Source organism: Ambystoma mexicanum, chromosome 13, assembly GCF_040938575.1.
Source record: "Ambystoma mexicanum isolate Mex_15411 chromosome 13, UKY_AmexF1_1, whole genome shotgun sequence".
NCBI classification, from domain to species: Eukaryota; Metazoa; Chordata; class Amphibia; order Caudata; family Ambystomatidae; genus Ambystoma; species Ambystoma mexicanum.
In genome coordinates this window covers 208,025,234-208,043,540 of record NC_090938.1, presented here as the reverse complement: position 1 = coordinate 208,043,540, position 18,307 = coordinate 208,025,234, and the positions used below count along the sequence as shown (strand labels likewise).

General features: G+C 47.6%; 1 protein-coding gene across 2 annotated transcripts in view; it reads left to right on the top strand.

Moving 5' to 3' along the window:
* The first annotated feature begins 6,300 nt into the window (after nt 1-6,300).
* ELAPOR1 (endosome-lysosome associated apoptosis and autophagy regulator 1) overlaps nt 6,301-18,307 on the top strand; it is a 550,309-nt gene continuing 538,302 nt past the window's right edge. Inside the window, exon 1 of one of the 2 annotated variants that reach the window (XM_069633660.1) lies at nt 6,301-9,574. In XM_069633660.1, the coding sequence (XP_069489761.1) occupies nt 8,081-9,574 (1,494 nt within the window). In that variant the 5' untranslated portion in view covers nt 6,301-8,080. The remainder of the gene's footprint in view (nt 9,575-18,307) is intronic. The other variant, XM_069633661.1, reaches the window with a different exon arrangement.

Genomic DNA, 18,307 nt, shown 5'->3' with positions numbered 1-18,307 from the left:
ACCATATATCATGGTGCTGGGATCAAATCTGCTCTGTGTCCCCAATGACTGGTAGGGACCATCATTTCTTTGATCTTGATTTTGTCTCTGGTTATTGTTCATACCTGCCATATCAGGCCGATATCCTACCCGGGGTCTGTCCCCTTGATACCTAGGGCTGATGTAGCTCTCTCTATTACTAGGATCATGTGATTGGAACATTGGTACAGGAAATGGCGATCTTTGTTGATTACCCCTTTGTTCAGGTGTCACATTATTTTTACCTTGACTTTGAGCAGACTCAAGGGACATTTTGGCTGACCTGATTTCCATTACTGTGGCTGAGGGTTCTTTAGATTTAGGCCTAGTATCTTTCATTTTATCACTTTCTCTACCCTGACAATAGAGTACCTCATATAGCTTTGTGCTTTGATGTACAATCCATTCAAGGGACTTGTCACGGTCAAATTCACGGACCAATTGGGATATGATGTCTTTCTGTAGCCCATAGAAGTATGCAGTTTTAAACTCATTGGAATTTGAGTCAAAAGATACATCAAAGCGAGAGAATGCTCTTTTTAAGTCTTGTAAAAATTGGCGAGGGGATGTATTAGGTCCAGCAGTAATTGTGTACGCGACTTTCTTTGCCTCCTGCAATGACTGAAAAGGAGAAAAATGACGCCTAATTTCTTTTTCAAACTCCAGCCATGTCATATTCTGCTGTTCATTTAATCCCCTTATGATGCTGGCCATCGGGGCATCTAAAGTTAAATGAAAATATTGTCTGTACTGTTCCCTAGGTATCTGGAGTGCTTTAAAAATGTCATGCACCACTTCTAAGTGATCCTCAATGCAGCATTCACCTCCCTTTTTAAATGGTTTGATCAGGGCTTTAATGGATTTCATTATTTTTATGGGGCTACTTGTTGCAATGCATGGAATTGCACTATTTTGTGATTCAATCCTGTTTTCAGGTGTATGAGATTGGTGGCTGCCCCCAATGGGAGTATCAAATCCCCCAAGGGCGCTGCAACCAAGTTCAGTCACCGGCCCAGTCACTGGGGCACTAGCTCTTTGGGCAGAGCTAGAATTCACCTCCACTCCATTGAATGTGGTACCCTGCCGCCTCTCCTGGGACCTGGGAATGCACATTTGCTGTTCTAAGTCCTTACACTTTTTAAGGAGTCTGTTGGCTTCATCATGCAAATAATTATTTTCATCACTCATTTTATTAATCACCTCCTGCATTTCGCACATTTGCATTTGGCATTCATTGAATTCTTTATTTCTCTTGTCTCTTTCTTGGATCATTTTAATCATTTCTTGTTCTGCACTCTGGAGATCACCTTCTTTTTCACAATGTTCTTTTTGTAAAATCTGCATTTCTGAAACAACCTCATCTTTATCCTGCCTAATGTGATCCACTAAGGCTTTTAAGTGTGCCAATTCTTGCTCACTATCTTCAAATTGTTTCTTGCTTTTGGATAACTGAGTATCAAAGTCTCTGCATTTTAATTGCATGTCTTTTTGGCATACATCCAATTCTGCTCTCAACATTTCCTGATTTTTACTTGCCCCTTCTAATTCAGTCTTTAACCTGTTAATTAGCTGAGTATCATTCTCTTGCATTCGCAGGGACTTGTTTAAAATAAACCATATTTTGCCGCATAGCCGTATTAAACAGTCTTTCTCTGCACTTTTATCGGCTGCATTCAATAATCTTGTAAGGCAGACCTGAATTATGCTGCCTTCTGCAAAAATACTGTCTAGTTTTTCTTTCTGCACCTCACCCTGAATGCGGTTACTCCATTCTAACGTGCTATTCGAAGACCAATTCCCATGTGAAAATAACTTTGCCTCTAAATATTGCACTAGATCTGAGAATGTGGTTTCCCTTTGTGACATTCTGAAATTCGTTTTTAGTGGCACACTGCTATTATAAAATGGGTTCCCTTTAATGTGCAAATGGCAGTGTGAGACACGCTTGCCACGCCCAGTAGGTACTCTATGATCACTTTCCCGGCCTGCAACGCACCATAAATATGTAGGGTATTTTGTGGAGATTTGGGGCCTGACGGTATTTTCTTACCGCCGAAATATAACTTAGCAACAATCACTCCTTGTATTCAGATTGGGCCATGTACAACAATAATACAGTGAACATGCATTATTTCAGCACCCAGGCATGCATATTTGGTATGCGTGGGTGGTAGGCGCGGTTGGTGGTATTTTGGTGAGCATAATTCCCTTGTTTTATTTGTGGCCCCAATGTCTAAAATCCCTTATCTTTGCTTAGATTTTTCGTGTAATCACTAGAGAGACCTCAGACCTACATTCTAGGAATACCACATTTTTCAGTGATAGTGTGCCACCATGGGCGATCTCACTGACTTATTTACGACAGAGAGCTATATATGGTAATCTTGTGGTAATTTCCACTACCTTATATACGGTAGGGAGCTATGTTCAGAGAGTCTCTCTTCCCGTTGGCTCATGTACCTCCAACGAGCTATGCTACAATCACTCACAACTGTTCATACTGAATCTGACATGCACACATCTGTCTTAAAATAACCATTGCACTGTTTAAAAATCTCCCCACTTCATCGGCATTGTAATGGTAAATATTAAATACACCACCCGTCTGTTTTCAAATATTTTTCTGTATTATAAAAGTTGCATTTAAACACGATCTCACTCTTTACAGAAATAAATAAAATGGTACAGTAAAAGCATTGTCTATGACACACTGCAAAGAGCGTGGCGGAGAACAGAACTCAAATTGCAACATTAGCATTTGATTAAGGCATGCACAGGAATCCTACACTGACTGCATATTACCGTACACACTCAGCTCCCACACTTCTCATTACCTTATCTTTTTAGTTGTTCTCTTTGGCTGTTCTCTTTGTGAATGTGGCTCCCTTGGATTAACTCCAGCAAAAAGGAACGCTTGCCTTCTCAAACCGGGTTCATTGCCTGGAATTCTCAGCTTTTTCAGATAGGAACGCCTCAGCCAGTGGAAAGGTCCTTCTTTCAGCTCTCCCCAATCTCGACTGCCAAATCTTGACTGTAGCAGGACGCAGGGATCTGCATTCAGTCAGGAGTCCCACAGCCAGGTCTTCTCCCCAGTAGTGCAGAAAAATGTCTGCCTGTCTTTTTCCCCGATACTGCCCACTAAAACTTTCATCTCAGCCCTCTGTATGACGTGTCCCAATGAAATCCATCATCTCTCATCCTCCTACTCTCAACAATAGCTTCGCTTATACATTTGCAATTGTTGCAAATCTGACTTCCTTCTTCCTGCAGTTACTGTGCACAAAAACACGGAGAAGCAGGCAGAGAAGAAAAAAAAATCTGCACACGCATTTAAATGGCTTTCAGAGTATGCCTAATTCTGCAGTGGAGAACACATTTTATTAGTGGGTTATGTTAAATAAGGTTTTATTAGTCAGGTTAATGGTTAATAGGTTAGCTGTTAATTTTCAAATGTGTCTCTCGCACCATAGGCATTTCAGGTGAAAATAGTGTGCATTTTTAAATGAGCACGTGTGCTTTTAACTGTAAAAATAGATTTGCATCTTATATATTAAAATCGTTTTTGACTGAACAGCCTGTCTTTCCTTGTTAATCTGGTAACCCATATAGCAATGCACCGCACCCTTGTGGTGGTAATGCAAAAAAAAATGTGCTACTTGTGCAGTAGTGCTGTACTCTGTGCTGTTTGCTACCTGTGTAGTAGTGCTGTACTCTGTGCTGTAACACGCTAAATATCCTTACAATACCTTCCAATGCGAACACGCAATGAACGTCTCGCCGCTGCAGTGCGAGCGAAGTAACTGAGCTTCCCAAAACTACAGCGTCGTCTTGGTAACCCCGCGGATGCGCGTGAGAGCACCAAAAGCGACGTCCATCTTGGTGTGGGCACCAACGAGTGCAGCGTTGCCAAGGTAATGTAACAGTAAACAAGAGTGACACACTGAAAGAGACGGGGCGGTCTCGAGCAGTCCGGAGAAAGGGCTGAACATAACAGTTGTTAAATGACAAATGGTCATTAAGAGAAGGGCAGTACGTGTCCAACATAACACCTAGTCAAGGGGTTAAAATAACGCGCGCGTGGGGGCAACAACCGTAGTTCAAAGGAACTACGGGGTGCCCCCACGGCACGGCAAGTGATTAATCATGGCGATCGGTCAGCAGAAGCTAACCAGCATCCACAAAGGCAAGAGAAAAGGTCTAAAAAACCCAAAAAGGAACAGAGACAGTAATCGACAACAATGGAGGAGTCTAATCTCCATGGCAATTCAAGGAGGCCACGAGATGTATGGAAACGTAGAGGAGAACTCAAAGCCCTGGGCGCGGGCAAGCAGCCAACAACAAGGCAGAAGGGAGAGTCAGATGCATGTCGGAACTTGAAGAATAGCTGACAAGGAGACATCACAAGTCGGAGGAGAACTGAGAACATCGGGGAGGTAAAAGGTCAACAGTCTACCTCGATGAGAGGTGAGGAGGAGCTCAACAAAGCAATGGGGTAACAAATGAAAATACATCATCCGGTAAGTACCGTACTGGATGGTACATGTTGTCAAATTTAAAACACACAAACAATAATGATCGCAGAGTGTGTGAATGGTGCTAATTGGAGTGACATATTAATACAAGCAGAGCATACTAGTTTTCAAAGAGACAACAGGTTTATACAAAGCACATAAGGTTGAATTCCGTATTCATGCCACGTGGGCTTAGAGAGTCCAACAGTTCAATCCATAAAATCTCACGTTGCAATAGTTTACGCTGCACATCTCCACCCCTGCTTCCTGCTGTGATTTGTTCCAAGATAACACATTTCAATTGAGCAATGGTGTGACATGCTTCAGAAAAGTGTAGTGATAATGTTTATGAAAATAAAAATGAAGTCTATCCCCTGAAGATGGTTCCATGAACTGAAACGCGTCGGTCTTATTCGGGTCACACCTGAATATGAGACTTCATTTATGAACTGTTGAATGATCAAATCCATACATCTAGAGTTCGTTTGCACTGTAACTATTATACAGCTTTACAATTGTGTTACTCCTTACAAGCGGTTTTTTGTAAACGCTTGTTGCTCTCACCTTTGTTATATTGAATACCTACAAGTGTCCTTTCCATGTGCAAATAGGGAACACTGATTGTACTACTGTTTGCTTACTAATGTACGACTTGTTGGACTCAGAAGATTAAAATCCATAAGTCAGCTCTAGTGTTTTCGTTCTGATTGTTCTATCGGTTTGACCTCTATGACTGTATATTGTATCCTGAATAATACTGCCAAATGCTCTAAATGACCCTTTCTGTTGCAAATAAGAGAAGTTCACACGTTGTTAACACATCGTAAAATTTACCCCTCTTTTGGCACCAAATGTTTAATGAATTTAAATAGAAATAGAGGGATATATTTTCCCCTATTTGAGTGCATCTGGGCTTGCTGTGTAGCAATACACAGCTTTGGATTCTTTTGCTTTCTTCTGTCCCAAGTGGCCTTGTGACGACAGCCCGATTGCACCATAAGACTGATTGTAATACTGAACACTACCCTTTGTTGATACATTTCTTATTTATAAATCCTACTACTTTCAGACTTTTTACTTAACCTGTCTGTGCACCCCTATACTCCTCTTTCAAAGGATGATATATTCCCATTGTTCTTTCTCCTTCTCGCCCCCCCACCCACACTCCCTCCCCCCCCCCCTTTAGATCCCTCCTCCCCAGTCCTTGTATTCTAGAGTTGCAATGTTACTACAGATTACGGGAGATTGCATTGTGGACAATTAGGAGTATGCCACTGATTGGACAAGCCTGGTTGATTTTCGCTCCTCATAAATCCTCACACGGCCACAGTCACCGAGTCACCTGTACAAGCTTGCCAGCTCGTCTATTCGATCACAATCTATTTTGTTCAATGTCTTCTAGCAGTGTGCTTAGAAATACATAATTTGACTATCTTGTTTTTAGTCAACCATTTCAGAGATGTTTTCACGCTTCAGACAGAAAGTATTTTGTGTGCGAGTCCAGAAGGTTTCAGCGCCCAGTACAAGACCTGACCACGAGATGGCGTGCTGAGATTAAAAGAACGAAAGATGGTTCTCTGACGGCACGGGCCACGCGCAGGGCGCTAGATTCGAGCAGGAAGGTGCGTCATGGAACGGTGGCATTTGTGACATGCGGTGGCGGGTCCTGGCAGCATTGTTATGCACGTGTTCTTGGAGGTTGAGGGAGGCTGGCGTCTTCCCCGCGGGACTCGGCAGGTTTGCTTCATGGCAGCGGAGCTCGGCAGAAGCCGCCACCAGGGGGAGCGGAGCGCTGGAGGCAGAGCAGGGTGAAGCAGGAGTTGACCACCAGGAGGCGGTGCTGAGGCAGCGCCCTAAAAAAAGGCGGGAAATTAGCAAGGAGCCCTGGTGCAGCCCCAGTCTGATAGAGGCATAAACATTTCTCCCACGGAAATTACACTCCCCGATAAGTATCCTGATATATGTTTACACATATACCTGCGTACAATTGCATACAGAGTGTATTAATACCACATACAGCGCTATACCAACTCCCTTTAAATTCCACCCCTCCCTTTTTTATAGGGACATAAATAACGTATAGTTAATATAATATAGCCAATATATATCATATAAACTACACACATATGCAATGTACTAGCATGCTGAAGATCGTGTTTACTTCTAGTAAATGAACACCTAGTTGCCATCATTATAGAACACAGAATCCTGTCACCACGTGAATACACGATTAAAACGGCAGTATTCAGTGGTACCTGTGAGGTGAATGTCACGTGTATCCGCCTCTACACATACATAATTAGCAAAGTAACTCGACGTTCACAAAACCAAAAGGCCGGGGTCCATAAACCTAGCACAGAAAACCCAGACATCCACCAAAAGCATCATTCACCCACAACAGGCCTATCAGGTGGGTCTTGCATCCAACACCAGGACCAAGCAATCAGCATAAACAGAAATCAGGCGGGAGCATCAAACATCCACCCCAATCCTTCAAAGGCCCCCCTAGGAGGACCCAAGCATCTATCGCAGAACTGGAGTAATCCAGAGAAGAAAACACCTGTTGCAAACCCACCGAGCTAACAGGCCTTTCAAGAACCCTCCACAGATACTGGAACTATCAGGGGCATTACAGGGGTATCACAGAGCCACAGGGAGACTCACACATCTAACAGAGAAGCACATGCTTGCAGCAGTGCAACACACCAACAACAGACACATCGAGTCAGGAGAGGCAGCAAACACGCACCACACACATCCCAAGCTCCTGTCTAAGACACGCAGCTCTAATACGGGAAGCAGACATCATAGGCACTGATCTGTGGAGCACACACCAAGCACCCACCCTAAAGACACACCCAACAGAGAGACTTAAATCCTTAAGGAACATAACTTAGCCATCACAGGCACACACACACACACCTAGCAGGAGCATCAGCAAATCACCACAGACATCCAGGGGAAGCACGGGGCCCTTAGCAGAGACACATTCATCCAACTTGGGCACTAGCACCTAGCAGTGAGCCCCAGAAGACTGAGCAGAGGCGTCCAACACCAGCCTACACTAGAAGCAGAACATAAACGCCCACCACAAACCCACAGGGCTAGCAGAGTTATCAAACACCCATCACAGATTCAAAGATCCAGTAGGAGGGTCAATACACAAACACACACACAACCACACACTTGCAGCCAGTGGGAGCCGCCGACGACCATCACAAACACACAGATCCCATACGAGGACCAAACACCAATCACAGATTCAAAGTTCCAGACGGAGGGTTAATACACAAACACACACACAGCCACACACGTGCAGCCAGTGGCAGCTCCCAACGCCCGTCACAAACACACAGATCCCATAGGAGGACCAATCACAGAAGACGGTCAGACCGAAACACCAGTCCTCAACACAAAGAGCCAGCAGACACATCTCAGTGGGAGCACCCAGCAGTCACCAACATAAACAGCAGCAACATCCATCACGGAGACTCCTACACCTAAGAGATATTCACCCAATCTCCACACGCACACGGGGAGTGACACACGCGATGCACGCGGGCTTCAAGACTCAGAGACGCACCACAGCAAGCATGCAGGCGCGCCAGAAGTACCAGGTACCACTAACACTCGCACGCATATGCAGGACCAGCAAAGCGGGCACGCCTGCTGCACACAGGCACGCACAGCACGTGGCTACGCCTTGTGTATCACACACCGCTGGGGAAGAGGCGCAGGGACCCGGCGGCAAGTGCTGCCACCGCCCTTTACATAGACAAACACAGGCAGGGCACAGTGAGAGAAGCACACACAAACTTCGAGAGCTCCAGGCCACATCCGGTGTCCTACGGGTAGCCGGATCCGCGTGCACGCTTTCCACAGACAGAGACAAGCAGCAGTGGGCACCAGAGCACAGCCAGGACGCCGACAGCAGGTCCCACGCGCACTGTGATGAGTCCTGCCACAATGTGCCAGCTTTCTTACAGCTTAGACAGAGCAGCTCGGCCCTGCGGGAGCTAAGCCACAGCAGAGAAGCACTCACTGGAACACACACCATACGCTCAGTCCATGCAGTGCCCTGCCACGGCGAGCCAGCCACCCCCAAGACCTCCCACTGTAATCCATCCCCCCACGAGCACCGCCACCACAGCCACAGTCTCCTGGCGTCCCCTTGTCCCCACCACAGCAAATCAGACATTTCAAAGGCACGCCAGAGCCGCCCAGAAACTGCCCACAGGACCAATGCCAGGCTGGACCAGATGGACAATGCACTCTCAATAAACCGCAGCATCACCACAGATCCCTGCCAAACCAGTGCATCCTCCCTGGGGCGCCAGCACGGTCTCCCCGGGGTGCTCTGTGACAGCGGGACGACTCTCACGGTGCTGTGCATTGACAGTGCCGAGCTCTGCCACAGCAGCCCAGGGGAGCCCTCCCGCCTCAACGCACCTCTCGCACAGCTTTCCCATGCCAATGACCCCCTCCCCGAGCCCTGCCACGGCGGACCCGCCCACCTCCCGCTTCGCCACAGTAGGCCCGCCCCCCACAGCATCCCTCGGGAGCTCTGCCACACCAGCACAGCCCTCCCAGGGCTTTACCATGGCAGCCCCGCCCTTGCCGAGCCCTGCCCCGGCGGCCCGTCCCGACCACGGCCCTGCCACTGTCCACCCATCCCTGAGCCCAGCCACAGCCGCCCAGACCCCGCACAGAGCGATCACGGCTGCCCAACCCCGCCAGAGGCCCAGAGGCAGCCGAGCGCACCTGCACACAAAGGCAGGGTGTGCCTGACCCCCCAGGCCCTGCCCCCCTCCCTCCCCCTGGCTCCCTCGCTTTCTCTGCTTCCAGCAGGCGCGCGGCAGGTGGCAGTGGCAGCAGCAGCGGCAGGACCCGGGCAGCAGCTGGGAGCGCGCTCCATCCTCCCCGGCGTTGCTGCTTATTCTAAGAGGGGTACCATGCCTGGCCCCCACCATCTCCTCCTGCTCCTCCTCTGGGCGAGCAGTGCCTTCTACGGGGCACTTGGCCAGGACCTCCACGCCTGCAAAGAGGTATGCCACCACGTTTCCCCCTTTCCATACGCCCTCGGCTGCCGGTGTGTGCGTGTGTGCGTGAGTGTGTGTGAGTGCATAAACGGAAAGAAAGAACCGTGCCAGTTGTTCCTGTTTGCAGATTCGAGGAAGCCCAGAGATGACCCTTGAATAAGAATTGGTGCGCCCCCAGGCCCCCTGTGTTCATGTACATGAAAGCACTAGCTTGATTTGCTGTATTATATAAGTAGCCTACTTAAAGTAGGGGGTTCCCTTTAAATGGTAGTTTTGGTCGAGCCGAAAGTATATTTACTATATATGAAAACAATGCATATAACATGTGCTCCCGCAACTCTCCTTAATTCCCAACATAAATGTCCCTTATGGAACAGAAAATAAGCATTGGCACACCAGTAATGTGGCATCATACCGAGACCATGGCGTGACTTATGATAGTAGTACACAGTTCTACACCCGTTAGCCCCCCCCCTACTCCCACCACCCCCGCCTCCCTGCAGAAAGGTATCACGTGGGCTGCAATGTCAACGCATATCTTCTAAGCTATCATCAAGCGCCTATTGAACCTTCGTAGCGCTTTCAAGCGGCCTGCTTGGCATACAAAGCAAGTCCCCTGACTCACCCCTCCTCTTCCGCCCGTCTCTCTCTTATGCACCCCCTATCCCCCTCCTTCGCCCTCATCATCTTTCCACCCCCCGTTTGTTCCGGGCGCTGCAAGGCAGCCCATGGGCAGCATAAGCGCTATAGAAGCAACTAGGAAACACTTGTATTCGGCTTCCTTATTCCTTACACCCTCCTTCCCTTTCCTGTTCTCGCCTTCTCCTTAATTGTCCCCCACCCCCTGCCCCCAGCTTGATGCTTGCAGGTGGCACAATGCACCTGCCTCGGCCTTCCATGAGCTCCTTTGAGTTGTCTAAGAGCCTCACTTCAGTGCATAACAAGACGGACTCACCCCTGTGCACCTGATGCCATTCGCACACTCCTGCCACTGGGCTGGCCTCGTAGCGCTGCGTGCTTGTCCTAGCGCCTTTGGATACTGGAGCCCAGGGACGAGTGCGCGCACGGACTGTGGATGCGCTTGAACCCAACTGAAGTCGTACAACTCATTTACAGCGCTTTGAAGTTGCCAGAACATGGCAGCGAACCCTATGTAAACTGCATTATTGAAAGTGTTTAAGTCACTATCAAAGTCACATTTTCTCCCAGCTTGCCAAATCCCAGTGCAGGTGTTTTTTTGGAGCAGGGAGCGAGTGAGCGTCCTCCGCTGGAGCGCATTAGAGAGTCCCGGTAGCATGACGTGTCACTTGAGACAAGACATGTTAAGCACGCGTCTCCGTGCACACGCGGGCTTGGTTCGCAAACTATACGCGCCTAAAGGCGGGCAAAAGACGCCACGCTCTTGGGCACGGATGCAGCTTCTAGTGTTGAAATGGGACCAATGCGACCTGCGCTGGAAAGCTGTCCAGCTTTTATCCGAAAAGGAGTGTAATAGCACTTCTCAGCAGGGGGTGCTTCGACAGGGGCAGAGAACTGGCATTCTCAGTAGGGGGACTGTACTTTCAGTGGTAGAGTACTGGCGCTTCTCAGCAGGGTTGCTGTACGTTCAGTGGTAGAGTACTAACATTTCTCAGGGGTGTGTAGTACTTTCAGTACTCGAACACTTGCACTTCTTAGCAGATGTTCTGTACTTTCGGGGTAGAGTACTGGTACTTCTCAGCAGGGTTGCTGTACTTTCAGTGATTGGGTACTGCCATTTCTCAGGGGTGTCTAGTACTTTCAGTACTCGAACACGCACTTCTTCGCAGGGGTTCTGTACTTTCGGGGGGTAGAGTACTGGGACTTCTTAGCAAGGGTGCTGTACTTTGGTAGAGAACTAGCATTTCTCGGCAGGCATGCTTGTACCTTTAGAGGTACTGGCGCTTCTCAGCAGGATTGCTGAACTTTCAGTGGTTGGGTACTAACATTTCTCAAGGGGTGTGTAGTACTTTCAGTGCTCGAACACTTGCACTTCTTAGAAGGGGTTCTGTACTTTCGGGGGTAGAGTACTGGTACTTCTCAGCAGGTGTGCTGCAGTTTCGGTGGTTGGGTACTAACAATTCTCAGGGGTGTGCAGTACTTTCAGTGCTCGAACACTTGCACTTCTTAGCAGATGTTCTGTACTTTCGGGGGTAGAGTACTGGCACTTCTCAGCAGGGTTGCTGTACTTTCAGTGATTGGGTACTACCATTTGTCAGGGGTGTGTAGTACTTTCAGTACTCGAACACTTGCACTTCTTTGCAGGGGTTCTCTACTTTCAGGGGTATAGTACTGGTACTTCTTAGCCAGGGTGCTGTACTTTGGTAGAGAACTAGCATTTCTCGGCAGGCATGCTGTACTTTTAGAGGTACTCGCACTTCTCAGCGGGGGGGGGGCAGTATTGTCAGTGGTACTGCACTATCACTCAGCAGGGGTTCAGTACGTTCTGTGTTACAATCCTAGAACTTCTCAGGTGGGGGGCTGTTCTTTCAGTGGTAGAGTACTAGTGCTTCTGATTAGGAGTTCAGTACTTTCAACAGTGGGTGCAGGGGAGCAGTGCTTTCCGTGATGGAGTAGTAGCACTTCTCACCAGATGTTCAGTACACTCACAGGTAGAGTAGCTAGAGTACTGGCACCTCTCAGCAGAGGCACAGTACTTTCAGCACGTGGTAGCACACTAGTACTTCTCGGCAGGGTTTCCGGACTTTTAGTGGTAGAGTACTAGCGCTTCTTATTAGTGTTTCACTACTTTCAGTAGTAGAGTACTGACACTGTTGAACAGGAGTGCACTATTTAAGGTCGTAGAGTACTAGCACTTTTCAGCAAGGGTGCATGACTTTAGGTAGGAGAGTACTGGCACTTATCAGCAATGATGCATTATTTTAAATGAGAAAGTACCGGCTCTTCTCAGCTGGTGGTCAGTACTTTAAATTGGCAATTAGTGGCTCTTCCTAGATGCAGTTCGGTACTTCCTAGTGATAGAGTACTGGCCCTTCTGGGTAGGATTACACTACTTTCGGTGGTAAAGTACTAGTACTTCTCCGCATGCGTGCAGTACTTTCAGTACTATCCTTTCCCAGCAGGTGTGCATTACTTGTAGTGATAGAGACCTTGTACTTCTCAGCAGTGATGCTCTGCGTTACGTGGTAGAGTACTGGTACTTTTCATCTGGGGTTCAGTACTTTCATAGTAAAGTGTCACATCTAATCAGGAGTGCACTATGTTCATTGTTCGAATACTAGTACTTCTCAGCAGGGGTCCACTAATTTCAACGGTAGAGTACTGGCGCTCCTCAACAGTGACGTAATGTTTTAAATGCGAGAGTACCGTCTCTTTGTATTCAGTGATTGGATGATTAATGGCACTTCTTAGATGGGGTTCAGCACTTTAAGTTGTAGAGTACTGGCATTTCCCAGCAGTGATAGAGACCTTGCAATTCTCAGCAGGGGTGCTCTGCATTTAGTGGTAGAGTACTGGCACTTCTCAGCATGTGTGCAGCATTTTCAGTTGGCAGATACGGAGCACTTCACAGAAGAGTTGCAATTATAATGACAGGACAGTACTGGCACGTCGCCGAAGGTCGCAAGTACTCTGGGATAGTGCGTGTCTGTGCTTCTATCTTCCATCTCAAGCACTGACATTTAGAGTGCCACCGAATCCACCCGCAAACGCCATTCTCCTGAAAATGATTAGTGCTTTAAGTGAGATTAGAAATCGTGGGTGGGGGGCACTCCTTAGGGGGCGGTGCTTAAGTATACCCGTACCTAGGCCACGCCCCCACGCACACCCCCGCCCCTTGCCTAAGTGGGGGGGGGCTGGTAAAAGGAGTAGAACTGAGCCCACTGGCATTATTACCTTTGATGCGCCCAGCCCCTCCTTTAAAACAAAAGCTGGGCGTACCAAAGGTGACACCAGAGTGCCCCAGCTCATACCCAGCAGGCAGCCTTTTCATTCAAGGAGCCCTGTGGTGCCACGCTTTAACCACGGGCTCCTTGAATGAAAGTGCCACCTGCTGCTGATGTCTCGCTACTCAGAAACAGGAGGAGGGCTGCACTGCCCAGCTCTCCTTTTGTTTTCGAGTAAACTCATCACGCAGCATGAAGCCAAGGTGCTTCATGCTGCCTGATGACTATTTACTTGGAACTAAAAGGAGAGCTGGGCAGTCCAACCCTCCTCCTGTTTCTGAGTACAGAGACATCAAGCAGCCCGTGTAGCCGAAGTGCTGCACAGTTACACAGGCTGCTTCCAGGTGATAACACTTCGGTCTAGAAAAAAGGAAAGGCAGCAATGGCTTTTCTTTTTCTAATCCGAAGTGCTAACACCTGCAGGCAGCCTGTGTTTCGGCTACACCGGCTGCCTCAGGTGTCAGCGTGGCTGGGGCCAGTTGGAGGTGGACCCTGGCAGAGCCCCAACTCGGGAGCCCTTTTTGGAGAGAGTCCGGGCTCTGCCCCGGCTAACCCCGACCCACTTAAAGCCCTGACTTTATGACTATGTTTATAGTTACAGCGCCTTGGTGTAAAGCGCTATATAAATAAATACATCAATCATTCAATCAATAGGGGTACAAGGGATATGCAGTGACAACAAGGACACATTTATGCAATCCTACTATGTCCCCTCCCTTTGGGAGCAATTCCTGGCAGGACAGCGGTCTGCAACCTTTGGCTCTCCAGATGTTTTGGACTACAAATGTCATCATCCCTAGCCTACAAAGTCAATCATGGGAGATCATGGGAGTCATAGTCCAGCACACCTGGAGAGCCTCAGTTTGCAGACCTCGTTTGTTAGAAGAACATTCCCCAAATAAACTCCTTTCTGAGGCCCATTTGGGCCCATGCCAAGGTTGCACATTGTAATAGTAGTTTCTTTCCGAAGAGCCTTCATCTGATAAGGGCTCTGTTCTGACTTCCATTTTTTACTATCCTTCAATGGACTGATAGCTCAGTTGGTTATTGTTTCTGTTGGGATCAGCGGGTAACTTCTACCGTTTCCATTGAAACCCAGTAGTGCGTATTTCTTCCATTCAAGGTTGACACGTTTCCTAGCACTGATGTAGGATATGCACCTGTTGTGCACATGCTAGGAGGATATTCTGATTTTCTAGTGTGCTGCATAGATTGGTGTCATAAGGAGGAAGGAACAGAGGCTCGGACACAAGAAACCATGATTTGTAATCCGTTTTATGCTGGCACAAAACTACACATGTAAGGCTGTAGAGAAACAAGTTATATCACAAATGCAATCGCCTCCTTGCCAGAGGTGGGCTATGCGTGTCTACCAACCAGATATTCCATGACCCTAATTTAGGATTTCGGACCTTGTATGTTCACCTATGAGTTCTGGGTGGTGGTAGTGTTTGAGAAACTCTCCCAGGTCATAGAGGAAATATAAGACGCCAAAGGTAGATGGCTTCCTGATGACAAAGTATTTAGAGAGAAGGTCAACTCGTAGGCGATAAAAAGTGCTCCCTGAACTGTCTTGAGTCCACTATCAAGAAGTTCCTCATCTAAATGACAACTCTTGTGGCTTCCTCATCCAGGATAGTCCCCTTCAGGTCACTCAGTCTCAGGGTGTTTTGAGTGCTGAGCACAAGTTTATGTCTTCTTCTTTGTCTGTGTCTTGGCCTTGTCAGATGATCCTCGCGTTGAGTAGCCAGCTGCTCTAGCCTTGAAATACTTACCGGAGCAAGCCCAGTAAAGTACCTCTCTTGCCCTAGGTGTTTCTTTTGACTGGAGCCAGAGCCCTATGCAGGTAACAGGACTTTATTCGTTACAAGTATAAAGGAGAGCTGCATGCAAAGCCTCTCAATGGCTGCCAACCTTCGGCACAGTACAGTGTGTACCGCATCAATGCTTGGGCCAGCTTGAGCACGGCGCAAGCTAGGCTACCACACTCCTTCTCCATATGCAAACAACGCCAATTCAGACCTCATTATGAGTGTGGCGGTCCGGAAATAAGGATGCCAGCAGCACCGTACCAGCAACCTTTCTGGACCGCCACACTCTGGCTTTGCGGACAGGGGCCGTTACGCCCGGCAGGTTTAACCTGCTGGGCACAACGGCCCCGGATGGCAGAGTTTTCACAGAAGCACTGGCACCGTTAACTATGGACTCCTTAGAATGGGGACTTCCCGAACCTGCTGCCTGATATTCCGGGCGGCCGGACTTGTAATGTCTCAAGGGCACTGGGATATCAGGTGGCTGATTCGGTGTTAGGAGCACTGCAGCAACCATCCAGTAGCACCAGCGAGTTACCGCTGTCCTTGTAATGAGGCCCAATCTTGTGGGGACTCGGAGCAGGTAATGTGATCTCCTAGCCGTGTCCTCCACACTGACACCGGTGTTATGCTCTGTCACACTCTGTTCTGGTTGTACTCCTCCTGTCCCCAAATCTTGAGAATCATTCCCCAAGGTCTTTGGAGATAACACCATACTTAGAAATGACATGACACCAGACTCTCCATACAGCGCCTCATCTCCTCATCTTCTTGCAAGTCCCCTCTGTGGTTGCCCAACCATTCCTCTCCCACCGGCAGAGCTTTGCACCTGCACTAGCTGAAGATGTGGATGCGTAATCTATTTTCGTTCAATTCCGCATCATGACATTTGACTATCTGTCTTTGACACCATTTTGTTCCGTCTTCTAGGACTACCACAGTGCCCATGATGCGGCTAATATCCATCTTGAGGGACAAACGGGGGACCCTCTTCCCCCTATCCTGACATTTATTATACAGACCCAATCACCTACATTGAAGGAGTCTGCACACACACATTTGCATCTGTCAAACCATTGTTTGTCCCTGGCCTGGCATTGTTCCGCTCTCTTTATGAGTTCCTGACAATTTACTTGAACTGGTCTGTCATTCCCAGCCATCCAATGACATCTCCCACTCAGCTCTCAACAAAAGGTGTGACCCCAGTGGGGGAATGAGGTATCGTGGGTAGGCCCATACAAGGTCCTTAAGTAAAACGTGTGCATCTAGATTTGATATGTGGGCGAGGGGAGGGGGTGTTCCTTTCACTGTTAAATCTCTCTACCATCCCATTCTGTCTTGAACAGTACAGTGATGTGGTTTATGGTCCTTCACCTGCTGCAGTCAAACATTTTGTTACTGCATACGATTTAAATCAAACTCCATTATCTGTTAAGGGGATGGAGGGGAATCCCTCGTCCCTAAACACGATATCCAGAAATCATATTGCTAACCCAGCTGTGGCATCATGAGACCACTCACATGCACATGGCCACTTAGAATGCTAATCCATTAATACAAATGGAGATTTCCTTCCTTCTTTCAGTCTTGATAGTGGGCCTATTATATCAAGGGTTAGCTTTTCCCAGGGGTAGCCTGGGATTGCAACTGGACATGAGGCAGGTTGCATAGTCACATGAGTTTGTTCACTATCTGCACATGGTAGACACTGTGCTACCTTGTTCTCTACCTCAGTGTCCCTTCTGGGCCACTCATACCATTCCTTTAACCGTTGCTTCATCATACACCTGCCTAAATGACCTCTGTGCTCAAGAATCTCAAGAATTACTGGTCTTACCCCTTTCGGATGGATTATTTTTTCCCCTAAAGAAGATGTCTCCCTCCATCCAAAGCTCATTTCAAACCTGATAGTATTGAGGGCTTATTCCTGCAGATTCTGTAGGCCAGACTTCCACTAATAAGCAACAGACGTCAGTCAACTCTGTATCACATGTGTTTTCCCGCTGCCACATGGGCAGTTCCAAAATGTTTCTAGAGTCACTTGAGCTACTGCAGCTCATGGTTCCTCCTCCGGAAGCTTTACGTCTGCCTCCAGGGGAAGACGCGAAGGACAATCCATGACAACATTCTTTGGACATGATTTGTACACTATAGAACCATTGAATTCCTGGACAGCTTGCATCTCTCAGTTCAACATTGGTGATGTTCATGTGTACCTTCCTGTTAATACATGAACTAGACTTTTATGATCCGTTTTGATCCCAAATGGGATGTCCCACAAGAAAAAGGTGAAGTGCTCTACACCCTGCGAGATGCAAGGCTTCTCTCAATACTGTGGAGTAGTTTGTTTCTGCTCCTTGTAGTGTTTCTTATACAAAAGTGATCACTACTTTCTGACCATGCCTTATTTGAGTGAATTTGGCTTTCAACCATTAGCTGCTCGCACCTGTTGTCAATTTGCTGCGGTCTAATGTACTAAGCAGACACAAATTGGGTGCTCGTATTATGAGGTTCTTCACCTATTATAACATTTGGTTGGTCTCTTCTGACCGCTCACACTTCTGATTCTTTTTGTGCATTTCCTGTAACTGGGAACACTTTGTTGCAAAACCCTCTATACATTTTGAATAGTTCTCAGAATGCCCCAAAACACACCCAATGTGTATTTGGTTCATGGTGATGGTGCATTCCTAATCGCATCAACCAGACTAATATTTGGTTGGATTCCTTGATCATTGATTATGTGCCCTAAGTATGTCACTTGTCGTACTCTGAATCAACATTTTTCTCTTTTTAGGCTAGCCTGGCTTATTTGAGAATCCTTAACACTTGTTTAAGATGTGCATCATGCTGATCTACATCTTTTGCAAAGATTAAAATGCGGTCTTGGAAGCTTTTGGCATTGGACATACATGGAACAATTTCTCTGTAACTCTGTGGATCACTGCTGTGACAGAGCCAAGGCCGAATGGCATTCTCTTGAACCTGTCTGCCCCAAAAGGTGT